This window comes from Lepidothrix coronata, unplaced genomic scaffold (genome assembly GCF_001604755.1).
Source record: "Lepidothrix coronata isolate B3197 unplaced genomic scaffold, Lepidothrix_coronata-1.0 Scaffold265, whole genome shotgun sequence".
NCBI lineage: Eukaryota > Metazoa > Chordata > Aves > Passeriformes > Pipridae > Lepidothrix > Lepidothrix coronata.
The window spans coordinates 242281-257523 of NW_016690445.1; the positions used below are offsets into that span (position 1 = coordinate 242281).

The 15243-nt window shown below is 50.9% G+C and overlaps 1 protein-coding gene across 1 annotated transcript in view; it reads right to left on the minus strand.

Moving 5' to 3' along the window:
• The window catches only part of POLE (DNA polymerase epsilon, catalytic subunit), a 32209-nt gene that overhangs the window by 14143 nt on the left and 2823 nt on the right, over positions 1 to 15243 (minus strand). Inside the window, exons 7-24 of the mRNA XM_017835855.1 lie at positions 15111 to 15191; positions 14761 to 14868; positions 14242 to 14352; positions 13883 to 13968; positions 13043 to 13162; positions 12214 to 12346; positions 11503 to 11616; positions 10528 to 10740; positions 9700 to 9807; positions 8864 to 8992; positions 7952 to 8054; positions 7705 to 7851; positions 6972 to 7117; positions 6051 to 6199; positions 5579 to 5671; positions 4771 to 4915; positions 4142 to 4299; positions 1641 to 1836 (exon numbers count right to left, since the gene is read on the minus strand). Coding sequence (XP_017691344.1) covers positions 1641 to 1836; positions 4142 to 4299; positions 4771 to 4915; positions 5579 to 5671; positions 6051 to 6199; positions 6972 to 7117; positions 7705 to 7851; positions 7952 to 8054; positions 8864 to 8992; positions 9700 to 9807; positions 10528 to 10740; positions 11503 to 11616; positions 12214 to 12346; positions 13043 to 13162; positions 13883 to 13968; positions 14242 to 14352; positions 14761 to 14868; positions 15111 to 15191 — 2340 coding nt within the window. The remainder of the gene's footprint in view (positions 1 to 1640; positions 1837 to 4141; positions 4300 to 4770; positions 4916 to 5578; positions 5672 to 6050; positions 6200 to 6971; positions 7118 to 7704; positions 7852 to 7951; positions 8055 to 8863; positions 8993 to 9699; positions 9808 to 10527; positions 10741 to 11502; positions 11617 to 12213; positions 12347 to 13042; positions 13163 to 13882; positions 13969 to 14241; positions 14353 to 14760; positions 14869 to 15110; positions 15192 to 15243) is intronic.

Sequence of the window (15243 nt, forward strand, 5' to 3'; positions counted from 1 at the left end):
GCTAGCTGTGCATGCATGAACAAAACAGCGCAAAAAGTCTGGTTTACATAAGAGGCACGCACCAGGTTAACTACAGAAGGGAGCAGGTTGGGTCCCCCCTTTCTCTTCCTTTTTTCTCTCTTCTCTTTCTCCTCTCTTTCACTTTCTTTATCTCATTGTTTGCCCCAGCTCCAGACCATCCACACGGCAGGATGAACACAGGATCTAAGGACTAGTGATATTCTTTGTTTTCTTCCCTTGCTTTGCCTGAGCAAAGCACAGCTATCATATTCTACTCTGTAATGAACTCTCTTGTGGTAGCGGGGAGCTTGTGTAATGGTGTGTTGTGGCTTTTTAGCCAGCACCTTGAATATTGGTGTATTGTGGCTTGTGAGCCAGTGCCTTTTGCAGGAGTTTGAGGTGGGAGTTGAGAACTTATTGAAGTGTTCCATACAAAATTAAGGGCTCATTTGCCTCCACTCTTGTGGAAGTCTATGGTAAGAATTGGCTTGTTAGCCACTACCTTTTGAATCTAAGCAGTGTGCTGGTTGCTGGAGTTATGGCAATTGTACAATAAAAACATGAGTTTCCTGACCCGTGTCCAGTTTCCTTATTCAGCCTGATGAGAATTTATAATGAACATCATGTAGCTGACCGGTGGGTCGTGACAAGGACCCAGCCATGCACTCTGTCCCTCTCATCCTCTGGTTTCATAGAATCACAGAATAATTCAGGTTGAAAAGTCCTCCAAGTCCAACCATTCCCCAAGTGCCACATCCATACAGCTTTTAAATTCTTCTACAGATGGTGACTCCCCTACTGCCCATGGCACCTGTGCCAGGGCTGGACAATCCTGTTGGGGATGAAATTTTCCCTGTTATTCAACTTATACTTCCCTGGTACAACTTGAGGCCATCCTCTCATCCTTCCCCTTGTTCCCTGGGAGCAGAGCCCGATCCCCACCTGGCTCCACTGTCCTGTCAGGGAGTTGTAGAGAGCAAGAAGGTCTCCCCCGAATCTCCTTTTCTCCAGACTGGGCCTCCCTTGCTGCTCCTCATCAGACTTGTGCTCCAGCCCCTTCCCCAGCTCCCTTGCCCATCTCTGGGCATGCTCCAGCCCCTTAATGTCTTGTTGTGAGGGGCCCAAAACTGACCCCCAGACTGGAGGTGCCTCAGGAGCACCCAGCGTAGGGGAGGAGCACTGCCCTGGTCCTGCTGCCATACCATGGCTGGTACAGCCTAGCAGCCATTGGTCTCTTGCTCACCTGGGCACACCTGGGCTCATGTTCAGCTGCTGCTGACCAGCAACCCCAGGGCCTTTCCTGACGGGCACCTTTCCAGCCCCTCTGCCCCCAACCATGGGGTTATTGTGACCCAAATGCAGGACCTGGCACTTGGTCTTGTTTGAAACTTACACCACTGGCCTCGGCCTATGGATCCAGCCTGTCCAGATCCCTCTGCAGAGCCTCCTGCTCTCCATCAGATCAACACTCCTGCCCAGCTCAATGTCATCTATGAACTGACTGAGCAAAGCTGTGAAAGAGGCACAAGGGACCACCAACTCTGTGCAAGCAAAGTCCACCCTCCCCACAGTGCTTAGCCAGCCTGGACGCTCCTTCCCAGGCTCCACCTTGGAGCACAGACATGCTGAGTTGTGCCTACCTTGCTGTATAGTACGTCCAGCCAGTAATCAGCCACTTTGGCCACCGAAGCATAGACCTCTTCCAACGTGCTGCCTTTCAGAAAGGCTTCAAACACAGATGACTGGAATATCTTCACCAGCTGCAGCTCTCCCCTGCGCTTCACCTCAAACCCCTTCAGCTCAGCCAGGGACCCATCCTCATTGAACACCGCGTACCTGAGAGAGACAGTGTGAGCAAACCTGGCCTGTACCACGGGACAAGTCAGGATCCCGCTGGTGTCCCTCCTGCCAGGGCTCTTCTCCCTATGCCATTGTGCCATTGTAATGGTTTACTTTGGCTGGACACCAGGTATCCACTAGGCCTGCGCCCATGTCCCTGCAGAGAAAGCGGACGGGGGGAAGGAGAGAGGAAAGGGAAAAAAAACTATGAGAAACCGAAACTGCTAAGAAATATTATTTATATTACATGAAGATAGGCATTATAGGCGGTATGTATACAACAAAGAGCTAAAAAAGAAAATACTTCCCGAACAACTGATGCTTTCTTCCCTGAAACTGTCTAGCTCAGCAACCGGAAAAGAAGAGAGCACTGGTTTCCTTTCCGTTTCTATCGGAGTTGACGTAGGATGGTATGGAATATCTTATTGGCAGAATAAGATGATCTAACCTACTTCCGTTTCCTTCTCATGGAGTTTCACTAACCCATCACAGCCATCATCCAGTGCATTCAGAGGAGACATGGGGGCATCTGGATAGTCTCAAATATCTACAGCTGCTCTAGCAACCACTTCAACTTGGTCTAGAAAAGCACATCCGTTCTTGCCCCAGCTCACCCACACTGATTCATAGAACCATAGTGAAAGGGAGCTAAAGATCATCCTGTCCCACCTTGGGACAGGCAGGCACACCTTCCACTAGACCAGGTTGCTCCAAGCCCTGTGCAACTTGCAGGGATGGGGCAGCCACAGCTTCTCTGGGAAACATGTGCCAGGGCCTCATCACACTCAGAGAGAATTTCTTCCCAATATCCCATCTAACCTGTCCTCTTTCTCTGTAAAGCCATTCCCCCTTGTCCTGTCACTCCAGGCCCTTGTCCCAAGTCCCTCTCCAGCTCTCTTGGAGCCCCTTTAGGCACTGGAAGGGGCTCTCAGGTCTCCCTCAGGGCCCTCTCCTCTCCAGGCTGAACACCCCCAGCTCTCCCAGCCTGTCTCCAAAACAGAGGGGCTCCAGGCCTTGGAGCATCTCTGTGGCCTCCTCTGGACCTGCTCCAGAAGCCACATGTTTCTTGTGCTGAGGAACCCTGACCTGGATACAGCACTGTGGGTGTGGAGTGATCTTACTCGGTGGAGAATGATCTTAATTGTACACAAGTAGTTGTACACAAGGGTGGGAGGTGAGAGGTCAGGTGGGGAAATGAAGATATTAGGAAGAGGTTTAGAGAGAAGAAGGAAACTGTCAATTCCAATGGTGGCAGAGCGGTTCAGAGGAAACTGGATGTAGCCATGCCACACCTAAGGAACACTCCTCCCTCTTGCTTCTTCTCTTGCATTGTTTTGCCTTTCACAGCCCTGTTCTTATGGGAACCAACAGTGAGGACAGGGAATACTCAAACCTATGTGGCTTGGCCAGCCCTTCTCCTACCTACCCACATTCCCTTTCCTTCCTCTACCTTCAGGCCCTTTTGCATGGAAAGTGATCGGAAATACATGCTATTTCTAACATCCCCAACCTACTGGAAACTAAAGGCCCTGAGAGGAGTCCTACAAGCACAGCCCGCTCAGAGCTGGGCATTACCTCGACTCCTGCAGTGGGGACAGGAGGGAAGCTGAGAGAGGATGGTGTGTGCTGGTGCTCATCCTGTGGAGGATTAAGCACAAAGAAGTACATAATTGTGAGGACAGAGAGTGCTCGGGGCAGTGACAGCATTTTTTGGAGCCAGACCCAGGTCTGTGGGCTGCCCCCTGAAACACTGGATACTACTGCTCTAGCTCAATTGCCTGGTTAGGAGGTGGCAGAGAAAGCAGTGAAGTTTGGGTACAACTATCCTATAATGTGACAGTAATGGCAGGATCCAGTCCCTCTTACAGTCAGAGAAGAAAGGGGAAACACCTAGGGAAAGTGTTACTGGAGGTCTGTGAACTCCTGAGAGATAGGAAGGCAGGAACTGCTGAGTTTAATCAGATTAGGTTGAATGCAAGCAGTATTAGAAATCCTCAGAAGGAAAGTCAAAGTCGTCCTGCACACCTCAGAGCCAAAGAGGGAGATGTCTGGTCACCAAGCTGGAGAAATGTCATTTTGCTGTTATCTGCTAAAATTTATTGCCATAGCATGGCGCTGGAGGCAAGCGTGCAGCTGTATTCAAAGATGATTCGATGTAAAGAACTTACCATTTAAAGCCAGTGAGTCAAGCATGCTGCAGGCTACGGGGGCAAAGACCAACGTGCCCATGTGCACAAAGGGAACGAGATCCTCGCGCTGTTACTCAGGGAAAGGGATAATGCCTGAAGCTTTGAAATCTCACCTTTTCTTCAGCTTCTTGCCCTCCTCTTTGGAAGCTGGCAGGATCATGGCCAGGTACGGACCATCCACTTCAAAAAAGATGCTGTTCTCCGAGCGCGTGACGTAGGTGAGCGAGGCTGGGTCCTGCAGTTCCTGGTACTGGTCATTGGTGAAGCCTTCCTGTGGACACAGTCCCAGGAGAACAGCTTCACTCCACAGCTGGTTGGTCACACTAGGGGATGCCCCTAGGACACATCCTGCCCAAAGGGATCCCTCTGGGAACAACAGCACAATTTGGGACTCAAAAATCAAAACATCTGTCCTGCCTGTTGAAAAGAAAAATGCTTTGGACCCTGAAACGATATTCTTTTGTCTTACAGATGCTGGAGTGAGCAGAGGATGTGTTTAGACCTTGCTCTGGACTTCCTATCTGCACAGGTGAGCATACACCAAACCTGCCCTCTTACAGACTGCCCCTCTCTGCTGGAGGATGTCGAGCCTCACCCTCTGCTCAGATGCTCTCCAGGGCCATCCGCCCTGACACCTCTTGCTACATGAGGAGTGCGGATGGAAGAGGAGCTCTCCCCACTCATCAGGTCTCCATCTTTTTTCCCAAGCTGAAGAGCTGGCCTGGACTGATGTCAAACTCACCTTCACCAGGATGTTCAGCATGGCTCCCGGGTAAGAGATGGTCACCTTCGGCTTCTTGGCATTGGTTGATTTGATGACAAAGTTCTCTGGGAAGCTGTTGGGGAGGACACACCAAATCCCATCAGTATCCAGTTCCAGAGGTCTCCTAAGGAAGGAATAAAGGCCAGTGTCAGGAGAAAAGTGGATGAGAGGTGAGGATCAGCTTTATGTCCCCCACAAAAGCAGCGGCAGCCTGTTGCATCCACTCTCTGTTCCTTTCTGCGAAGAAAATCAAATAAAACAGAATAACCATAGCAGTGTCAGGAATCTGAACGTTCATAGAATCACAGAATCCCAGACTGGTTTGGGTTGGAAAGGACCTCAAAGCTCATTTCGTTCCACCCCTTGCCATGGGCAGGGACCCTTCCACTAGACCAGGGTGCTCCAAGCCGTGTCCAACCTGGCCTTGAACGCTTCCAGGGATGGGGCAGTCACAGCTGCTCTGGGCAACCTGTGTCAGGGCCTCAGCACCCTCACAGGGAAGAATTTCTTCCCAGTATTCCACCTAACCCTTCCCTCCTTCACTATGAAGCCATTCCCCTTTGTCTTGTCACTCCAGGCCCTTGTCCCAAGTCCCTCTCCAGCTCTCTTAGAGCCCTTTAGGCACTAGAAGGGGCTCTAAGGCTCCAAGCTCTCTTCTCCAGGCTGAACACCCCCATCTTTCTCAGCCTTTCCTCATAGGAAAGGTGCTCCATCCCCCCGAAAGTTTGGGTGCTCCTACATCTGTCCTAGATGCAGATGGACCTTTCCCAGCTCAGCATACACTCACCCAATCTGCTCGATCAGCTCTCTGGCCTGGGTGATGATATTTGCTCCTGTGAAGCAGACGATGCCGGCCATTTCCATGGAGTACCAGCGAGCTCTGTGAGCAGAGGAGTAACAGTGAAGAGCATAATAAGCTTCCTCCCAAATCCAGCTATGGAAGGGCAGGAAGATGCCCAGGGGAAGGAGGGCAAGAAACACATCAACACTGGCCCTGGAACATTGTTCTCCTATGAAGTTCTCTACTTATGATGCTCTAGAAAAGCTGGAGACCCACTAACAGACAAGATTCCCATAATTTAATGTCTGGCAAGAGACTCCAGGATGAGGAGTCATGGGTAGAAGCAAGAGGTACAGGCAGCACCCACCCTCATCTTATTGCTTCAGGAGCAGGTGAAGCAAGTGAATACCTCACCAAGACAATCCTGGTTTCCAAGGGTCCTCTCTTGAGGACACTGGATTGCCTAGGGGAGACTCACCCTTTCCGCATAACGTATCCATAGAAGGAGTTGAGGATGCATTTGTGGGCCAGCTGCAGGGACTCATAGAGGATCTCCATGTTCTTACAGCGTTTCACTTCAGAGGCATCTCCCATCTCCACTGCTGCTGACAGCTTCTTCTTCCACACCTGCACAGTGACAGGCAGAGCCAGGATGATTGGTGGTGGTGATTCCCACTGATTCCCACTCAGTCCCAGTATACCATTGCAACTCTAGAGCAGTATCTTTGCCGAAGACCAGTTGGCATGAGTTAAACATCCCATTTTCTTTTGCAGCACAGGAGGGGTTGTCCAGAGGCACTCTGTCACTCAGTGGAAGGGACCTGTAGCTCCCACCATCCATCAGAATGCAACCAGCATCAGCTGTGCTGCACCACACGTGGGCAGGGAAGAACCCAATACACTGCCTGCAGCAATCCATGACATCTGGCTAACAGCAGAACTACCAGCGCAGAATAAGCCTCTCTGCCAGCCCTGTGATTCATGGCAGAAGAGGAATCTGGGAGGAACTGCAAAGCAACTGGCCCATTAATTAACTCTGCCAGAGGTAGAGTCCCAGGGTCTCCTAAAATTGTTTGGCTTGGAAGGGACCTTAAAGATCATCTCGTTCCAATCCCCTGCCATGGGCAGGGACACCTTCCACTAGACCAGGTTACTCCAAGCCCTGTCCACCCTCGCTTTGAACACTCCCAGAGATGGGGCAGCCACAGCTTCTTTGGGCAACCTGTGCCAGGGCCTCACCACCCTCACAGGGAAAAATTTCTTCCCAATAACTAATCTAACCCTGCCCTCTGCCAGTGGGAAGCCAATGGAGTAATCCTTTGAGGTTTTCAGCAGGACACAAGAGGTCCCTGGCCTTGCCAAGACAAGTTTGACCAGCAGCCAAGCACAAGCTTGGTACCTTGTGCAGCCCCTTGAACTCATAGCGGCGGTCCCGGAACGCTCGCACCGTGTCCACATAGAAAGAGTTCTCTCGCTGGCAGATGGTGGTGACTCGCTCCTCCACCTTGGTGACATGGATCTTCTTGTACGCCTTGCGGCAGTAATCTGGTCAAGGGAGGAGGCAGATGGAGGTTCTCAGGGCTGGCTGCCCTGCTACAGCGGGATAGGCATACTAGGGACACGGAGTCAGCTAAGCATCAGGCATTGGTAAACGGGACAGTCCTACTGGAAAGGGAGAGGAAGATCCCAGCATGGAGAGAAGCAGCACATTACGGAGATGCAAGGACGAAGGCAGAAATAAACTAATTGTATGGCCCATTAGCAAACTCAGGCTCTGCCCCCAGCCATCTGTATGGTTCTGCTGGACGGCATCCCTCCAGGTGACGGGATAACATTGACGTTTCCTTTTCATTAACTGGCTTGAGTTAGAAGCCTTACAAAAAATGGAACCCTTCATGTTTCAGCTCAAATCCATGGCTCTCCAGAGACAAAGGGAAACACTGACAGAGGTACCAGTGCCTGGCTCCTCTTCGTAAGCACACAGGAGTCTGCTTAAATCCTTGAGAAGTTCTGAGGCCAGTCAGTCTGACCTCACCCCACAGCCCTGGGAGGGGTCACTAATGCTGAATACCACTCACAGTCCAGGTTGCAAAACACTGCCCAGACCACGACCTTGATTGTTTTTTTTTTACCTGCCAGGCGCTTTTTCTCATACTTGGCCTGTTCTTCCCGGGAGAGTTCGTGGAAGGCACGGGGTGGTCCATCGGGGGACAGTGGAGGGAACTTCTCTGACTCCAGCTGCTGCTGGATGCGATGGTACTCGCTGCGGCTGGCAGGCACTGCGGAGGAGGGCAGTGATCGGTCCCCAGCGATCAGGGGAGAAGTGAGAATTTGACTCCATCTCTGTGGGCTGGACTGCATGGTCCTTCCCGTACTTACTGAACTCTCCTCTCCACTGCCACGTCATCCGGCGCTGGCAGTTGGCACCTGGCTTGTTGAAGTCACAGGCAGCACATGTGGCTTCATCCACCATAGCTGAGGGCTGGACGCAGTAACAGACATACAGGTGTTAGAAGCAATAGGTACCCAAATGACAATTCGTGCCAGAACAGGTGCTAGTGGCAAGAGAGCACAGGTGTGAGCAGCAGAGATGGTACTCAGTGAGTTCCCCTTCCTGGAGCCTTTCTGGAATATAAAACCCTCAAAACAACAACTGTTTTTTGGGGAAGAGTCCTAGCTAAAGCTGTAGCTCAGTCTCTGCAGACCTGGTATCCAGAGAAGGGCAACAGAGCTGGGGAAGGGTCTGGAGCTCAAGTCTGATGAGGAGCAACTGAGGAAGTTGGGGGAAATCAATCTGGAGAAAAGGAGGCTCAGGGGGCACCTTGCTCTCTACAACTCCCTAACAGGAGGGTGCAGCCAGGTGGGGGCTGGCCTCTTCTCCCAGGCAACAAGTGAGGAAAGGGCCTCAAATTGTGCCAGGGGAGGTTTAGGTTGGATTTCTTCACTGAAAGGGTGATCAGACACTGGCACAGGCTGCCCAGTGTGGTAGTGGAGACATCATCTCTGAAGGGATTTAATAGCCATATGGGCCATATGGGCCACTTGGGTACACGGATTAGTAGTAGTTTTGGCAGTGATAAGGGAATGGTTGGACTCAATGGTGTTAGAGGGTTTTTCCAACCAAAATGATCCTGTGATTCTGTAATTCCACGGCAGCTTGAGTGAATTTCACACCCAGTCTTATCTGCTTCCCCTCCCCTGCGCAGAAAGTTCAGCCCTTGCTATTAAGGGGATCAAGAGGGATGATCGAGGTCGTCTCAAATTAGGAAATAGAAGGTTGATGTTACCCACCTGCAACCTGTTGGTCAGAATGATGTTGGGGTACATGGCCCCCACGTCCAGATGGTATATAAGCGGACACTCAATTCTGTTGGGGACATCCTTCAGGGAATTCAGTTTGACCTTGATTTCATCACAAACCTGTGGCAAGACAAAGGGAAGTGAAACTCAGGCTGGAAGGAGTTACTAAGTCAAATACTTGTTGAATTTGATCCTTTACTTCTTCACAGGAATACCTGCCACGGATTCTGGGAATGAATCTAAAGGACCAAAGGAGAGATCTGGGGATCCTTGACCACCAGTGCCTTAGGTTTTGGTTTGGACCTCAAAGGTGAGCTTTTCTGTAGGGGTACAAGGCAGGGAGCAGCTGCTTCCTAACGCAACTCGATCAAGGACCTTTTCAGTGCAAATAGGTTAATGGAGACAACAGCAAAGATCAGAAGTCCCCAGTCTGGTGCTGTCCTCCAAGAAACTTCAGACTTGGATTTGGAGAGGGGTGACCTGCACTTTGTAGCTGATAAAAAGTGGGGAACAAGAAGAACATGAGTATTTGATACCTAAGAGGTCTGCCTTCTCTCTAAATCCCTAATCCCTTTCCAGCTTTCTCAGAGCTTTGCTCCTGGTTGAACCTGCAAATGGGAAAGCAGGAACTGCATCCCTCAGATGGCACAGAGACCCTGATCCCCAGGCTGGTCTCCAGTGTCCAGGCAAGAGGATCCTCATGGATTTAGTCTACAGATGAGCTTCTTGGTCTCTCCATGTAGAGCACAAATGGAACCAAAACAAGCACTTTACATCTGCAGCTCCAGCCCTTCCCACCCAGCTCAGCTGTGCTGCAGGTGCTGTACCTCTTGGAAGTTGGTGACCTGATCCAAGGGCAGACCCTCCTCCTCCTCAATGGCGTGCCGCAGCGTCTTCTCCACGTGCTGCACCAGGAAGTCGAAGGCAGCAGGATTCTGCAGGGATGTGGGGATGGCAGTGAGGCTGTGGGCAGCTGTCCCTGGCTGCAGACTGGCAGCTCCTGCCCTGCACCCCTGTCTTGCCCTGGCTTAGGGAGCTACAAGCTATAAGGGATATACTAAGGCATGGGGGGAGGTAATGAAGGTAGCGACCTGATCCAGAAACAGGTAAAAGACCCTCAGGAAGGGTTCAGAAGAAGTTTTGTTTAGGAGGGAGAAGGACAGAGGGAGGACAGAACCCCAAGGGACAGAGGCATAACTTCCAAGAACCACTGGCTCAAAAACAAACTTAAAACCCCACCTCACCATCCTCCCTTGCTGTCAGCAAGCTCTGGCTTGCTTCCAGTATGTGACACATGTGACACTTTCTTTCCCAGTGAAGCACAGATGGCCACTTGAAGGCCTCCTCCTACCCATTCCCAGCCCAGCTTCATGTGCCCAGGATCTCCTGGAAGTTGTCAAGCACTGGAACAGGCTGTCCAGGCTACTGGTGAAATCACCATCCCTGGAAGTGGATGGTTCAGTGGTGGCCTTGGCTGTGTTGAGTTAATGCTCAGACTTGATGATTAGAAGGCTTTTCCAACCCTACTGATTCCATTATTCTAGGTGCTGCCCAAGCCCAGCAGGGACACACTGGAGATGCCAAAACTAGTGGACTGGTTATCACTCCCAACCATGCTGCTCCACAAGGACAGGGGCCAGCTGCTGGCCCCTTACCATTTTGAAGCGGCAGGGAATGTCACTGCGGAAGACCCCAGATTCCAGTGCTTCCACGTGGCCTCCCACGTAGGTCTCAGAGTCCAGCACATGCCCATCTTCTGTAAGTTTGTTGAATTCCTGCTCCTGCTTGTTGGGGAAGATGATGTTGGCATGATAGGCCTGAACCATCAATAGTGCCTCGCACAGCGTCCCCGATCCTTTTCTTAACACCTGCAGAAGAAAAACCCAAGCCAGTTTTAAACTCAAAAAAAGTAGATTTAGATATTAGGAAGAAATTCTTGTCTGCGCAGGTGGTGAGGCAGTGGCACAGGTTGCCCAGAGAAGCTGTGGCTGCCCCATCCCTGGAAGTGTTCAAGGCAAGGTTGGATGCGGCTTGGAGCAACCTGGTCTAGTGGAAGGTGTCCCTACCCATGACGGGGGGTGCGTGAGATGAGCTTTAAGGTCCCTTCCAAATCAAACCAGTCTGTGATTGAGCAGAAGTGCTGTCCCAGTGCTGGGGGGACCGGACTGGCCTTACAGCCACACAGTGAGCCAGACAGCTTCAGCTGGTGATACATGTGCAACACCTCTCCACCGGCAAGCAGCTTTGTCAGTTCAACCAAGTGGGAACGGACAGACATTTTCTACATGCTTAGCAGTGATGGCTTCCCAGCCATCCTCCCTACATCTGATAACAGCCATCAGGAGACCCAGCTTTGCATAGCCATGACTGCAAGTGAACTTGGCATCATCAGCCATACTTCCTTCTGCTCCAGCCCTGCACTACCAACCTTGGGTGTCATCTTCTCATAGACACCTCTCTCCAAACAGCCCAGGAGATGTGGGAGAAAGGAGTAGCCTCTAAATCCACCCTCCCTTCCTCCCTGCCACAGGTGCAGAGGGTGCAGTGGGAATGAGATCTGTGGCCAGAGCACCCCTGCAGCAATGGAGACGTAGCTGGCAAAGAAATCATCATTTTGGGAAAGCACTCACCTCATCAGGCTCCATGGGAATGATGGTGCATAAGGCGAAAATGAACGGATGTACATACTTCATATACATGTAGTAGGTAGCAACGGCATCAGACACTGAGTACGTGGCCAGGGTCTGTTGGGGAAGGAGAGAGGCAAATTAATCCCAATTCCATGACAGAGCAGCTCAGTGACAATGATCTTTCATTGCTTCCTGCTGGATGTCCTCGTATCAGCAGTAAGAAGGGAAAGGTGTATTTCTCCATAACCTAGGTTACAAAGAACATTACTTCCAAAGCCACCTTGCTCTAGCTCTAATCACACAGCGACATGTCATCTTTGACTGGGAAGAAACAGGAAGGATGAGCTGAAGACACAGAATCCACCCTGTTTGGGACTCAGGAAGCTGCTCTAGGGCTCAGCAGAACCCCTGCCCATGACAGCTGGAGCACTAACCCTCTCTTGTCTCTTCATCAGCTCTTAATAGTGCTTCTGATTTCGGTGGTGCCTGTCACATCACACTGAGGTACATAAATACAGAGAATGCACAGTACAAGGTCAGGGTCAGAACAACTTCAGTAGAATCCTGTTCCTTCTCCCCATGAGCTCTAAGGCATTGGCAGTTTGGGGAGAAAGATTGAGTTCACTTCTCAAAATCCACTTTTAACTTACAGATTTAGTTATACTGCAGCTCCTTTAGGCTGCTTTCCCACAGAGAACAAGGAGGGAGTACCTGAGGCTCTTCTGTAGCCATCCGGCACATCTCCTCAGGGTCCAGCTCTACTGGATCGTAACCCAGTTTTGCTTTAGCTGCTGCTTTCAGGTTGTGACTTCCTACTGGGAGGTAACTGTCTCTCTTCACCCACCTGGATAGAATCACAAAAATATCATTTTGTGCAGAGAAAAACCTTAAAAACAGGCTCAGGATTGCGAAGAGGATGTGGATTGCCACAGGGATCTCTCACTGAGGACAGCCCGGTCCCCGAGCACAGTGGGGTACAAGACTGTCCAACTTTAGCTATCCCAACCAGGACAAACCCCACTGTCCATCCCATCCCCAATGCTCAGAATTTCCACCTTCCAGCTCCTCCCTCAGTGGCTTTAAGATAAGCATTTCTCCACCAAAGAAGACGCAGCAGGATCGCAAGGACATCCAGATGTGCTCCAGAGCCCAGACTGCTCCAGGGGAAGAAACGTCCCTCTCTTTCCCATGTGTCATTTCCTCTTCTGGCTGTGCCAGGAGGCTGGTGGGTGAGGCTACAGTCCCTTCCCTGCTCCAATGGCCTGATCTTAACCTGCCCTTTCATCCATCAAACACTTGAGGCTGCAGGGCATGAGCCAGCCCTGGGAGCCCTTCAGGGGAAGACTCGGCAGCTCCTGCGCGAGGCAGCGTGCCAAGGGGAAGAAGACATCATAGAAATGGATTATCACACAGATGAAGAAGGTTCACAAAAACTTCCAACAGACAGAATGAGAACAGTATTCAAATACAACCATAAGTATTTTATATAAACCCAAGAGATAAAGACGCAGCTATATTGTACAGTGGCAGCATTCAGTACCTCAGACAGTCCATGTGGATGCACTGGGATGCCTTGTACTCTCCCTGGCTGTCCTTCTGAAACCCAATTTCCTGATACATATTCATTCCATGAACTGCTGCTCTTGCTTCCACAAAGGGCCTGGGGAAAGAGGCAGAGTGAAGAAAAGGAGTAGAACAGCCATTTTCCTGCATCTCCAACAATGGTTCCCTAACCACTTTGTTACAAACTGCCTAAAGAATTTTTCTTGTGATTTATCTGTGTATCTTGCCACGGGGAAAACTTCCTGCAGGACATGGGGACACATCATCCCTGGAAGTGTCCAAGGCCAGACTGGACAGGGCTTAGAGCAAACTGGTCTAGTGGATGGTGTTTCTGCTCATGGCAGCAGGGTTGGAACTAGATGATCTTTAAGGTCCCTTCCAACCCAAACCAGTCTGTGGCTCTATAACAGAATTGCATTGTGACCCAAGAGGCAAAGCTGCTTGCTCATATCCTGCTCCTGGAGGTGGAGGCATGTGGTTCCTCTGCCCTGCTTCCCAAGGCTTGCCTGCGCCCCTCTCCCAGTATCCTCCAGGTCTCTTTTGACCCTCTTCCTGCTCTCCCATGACTGGGCTCATCCACACACCAACAATCCCACATTGCCAAGGGTTTAAAGCAGCTCAGGCAGATGGATGGGACTCTTCATAAAGTCCTACTGCCAAGCAACGGATTGGTGAGGATTTGGTGAGGTGCACAAAGTGGCCATTCCACATGGATTCCCCACTGTCTGAGCTATGGAAGGATGTCGAGGATGGAACCTGACCCTACTCTCCAGCTCAGGTGACACCTTGCCAGCTTAGTTGTCATTCCTGGTCTTACCAGTCAAAGAAGTCTCCGTTGTATGTGACGATGATGGTGGGTTTGGTCTCCTGGACATGTTCAAACCACCTCTGGATTAAATGAGCCTGGGACGAAACAGAAAAGATATGTATTTTAAGGAACTTCATCTCCTCCATGGAGAGGTGGTTGATACCATACAGTTTACTCCACCCTTCCCCTCTCCTCTGCACCTAGCCCAAACTTGACCATTCTTACTTTTATTCCCCAAGACTTGAAAGCATGGCCAGCCCTACCAGACTCACTGCATTTCTCAGTGAGACAGTCTACCAGGGAATGAGCTCTCTTTGGCCAACAAGAACCCCAGGCAGGTAAAACTCTACTGAGCGGAACCGACTTACCTCATCTGGTTCATTAAAGACACAAAATGGACCCTCATACTCTGGCTTGGGAGTAAACTCAAAGTCTTCAATGTCCTCTGAGACAATCTCCCTGTTTGTGATCAGGTAGCCCTGAGAAGGTGACAAGGAGGCAGTGAGGAGGACTGGGCTCACAGGCAACCCAAAAATGCTGTCCAAACAATGGGACATTTTCCTCTCAAAAACCAGAGCTTCTGTCAAGGAGGAACAATTGTTTTGGAGTCATCCATTGGCCATCAGAAAGGGAGACCATGGAGAGGCAACATGGGACAACAGCTTTGTTTCTCTCCCTCAGAGAAACACTAGCAACCTGAGCTGGGTGTCACAAAACTCAGGATCATGTGCATCACCCAGACTTTAATTCCATTTCCAGAGCCTCACCATGCAGCTGGCAGCATGGCAAGCCTGGAGCCAGTAGGGCTGAAGGGGAATGCTGGGCTGTTGCCTGGTTTCGCTGCTGGAGCCTGAAACCACCTGAGGAAACCACCCTGCTAGCCTTACCTGCCCATCAATCATATACGAGATCATCATGATCTGGTCTGTCTCTGCGTCAGGAAACTTCAAAGGGAGTTTGGTTGTTTCAATGTCAAAGGCAAGAACAACAGGATCCTGGGCAGAACCAAATTCATTAGAAAATATTCCAGAGCTGACTTGAAGTTAAAGCCCAGTGCAAGTGAACCAGAACCTCCCCTCTAATCATTTTAGTGCTTTATCAACCCAAAAATCATTACCCGAGCCCAGAAACACAGCTTTCCCCCTGCCACCATTGTGTGACAGCAGCAGCATGTCAGAAACCAGTCCCTTGGGTGGACATGCCCGGACAGAAGGACCCCTGCCCACCCAGTGCTCACCGGCCGCTCCACGAGGTCATCTCGGCGGGTGATTTCAGGGGGGTAGGTGTTGCCCCGGTATCGGACGTTGTACCAGTGAGCCTGTGGAGACAGAAGGGCAGGCAGTGCCTTACTAGAGGACCAGATCCCTGTG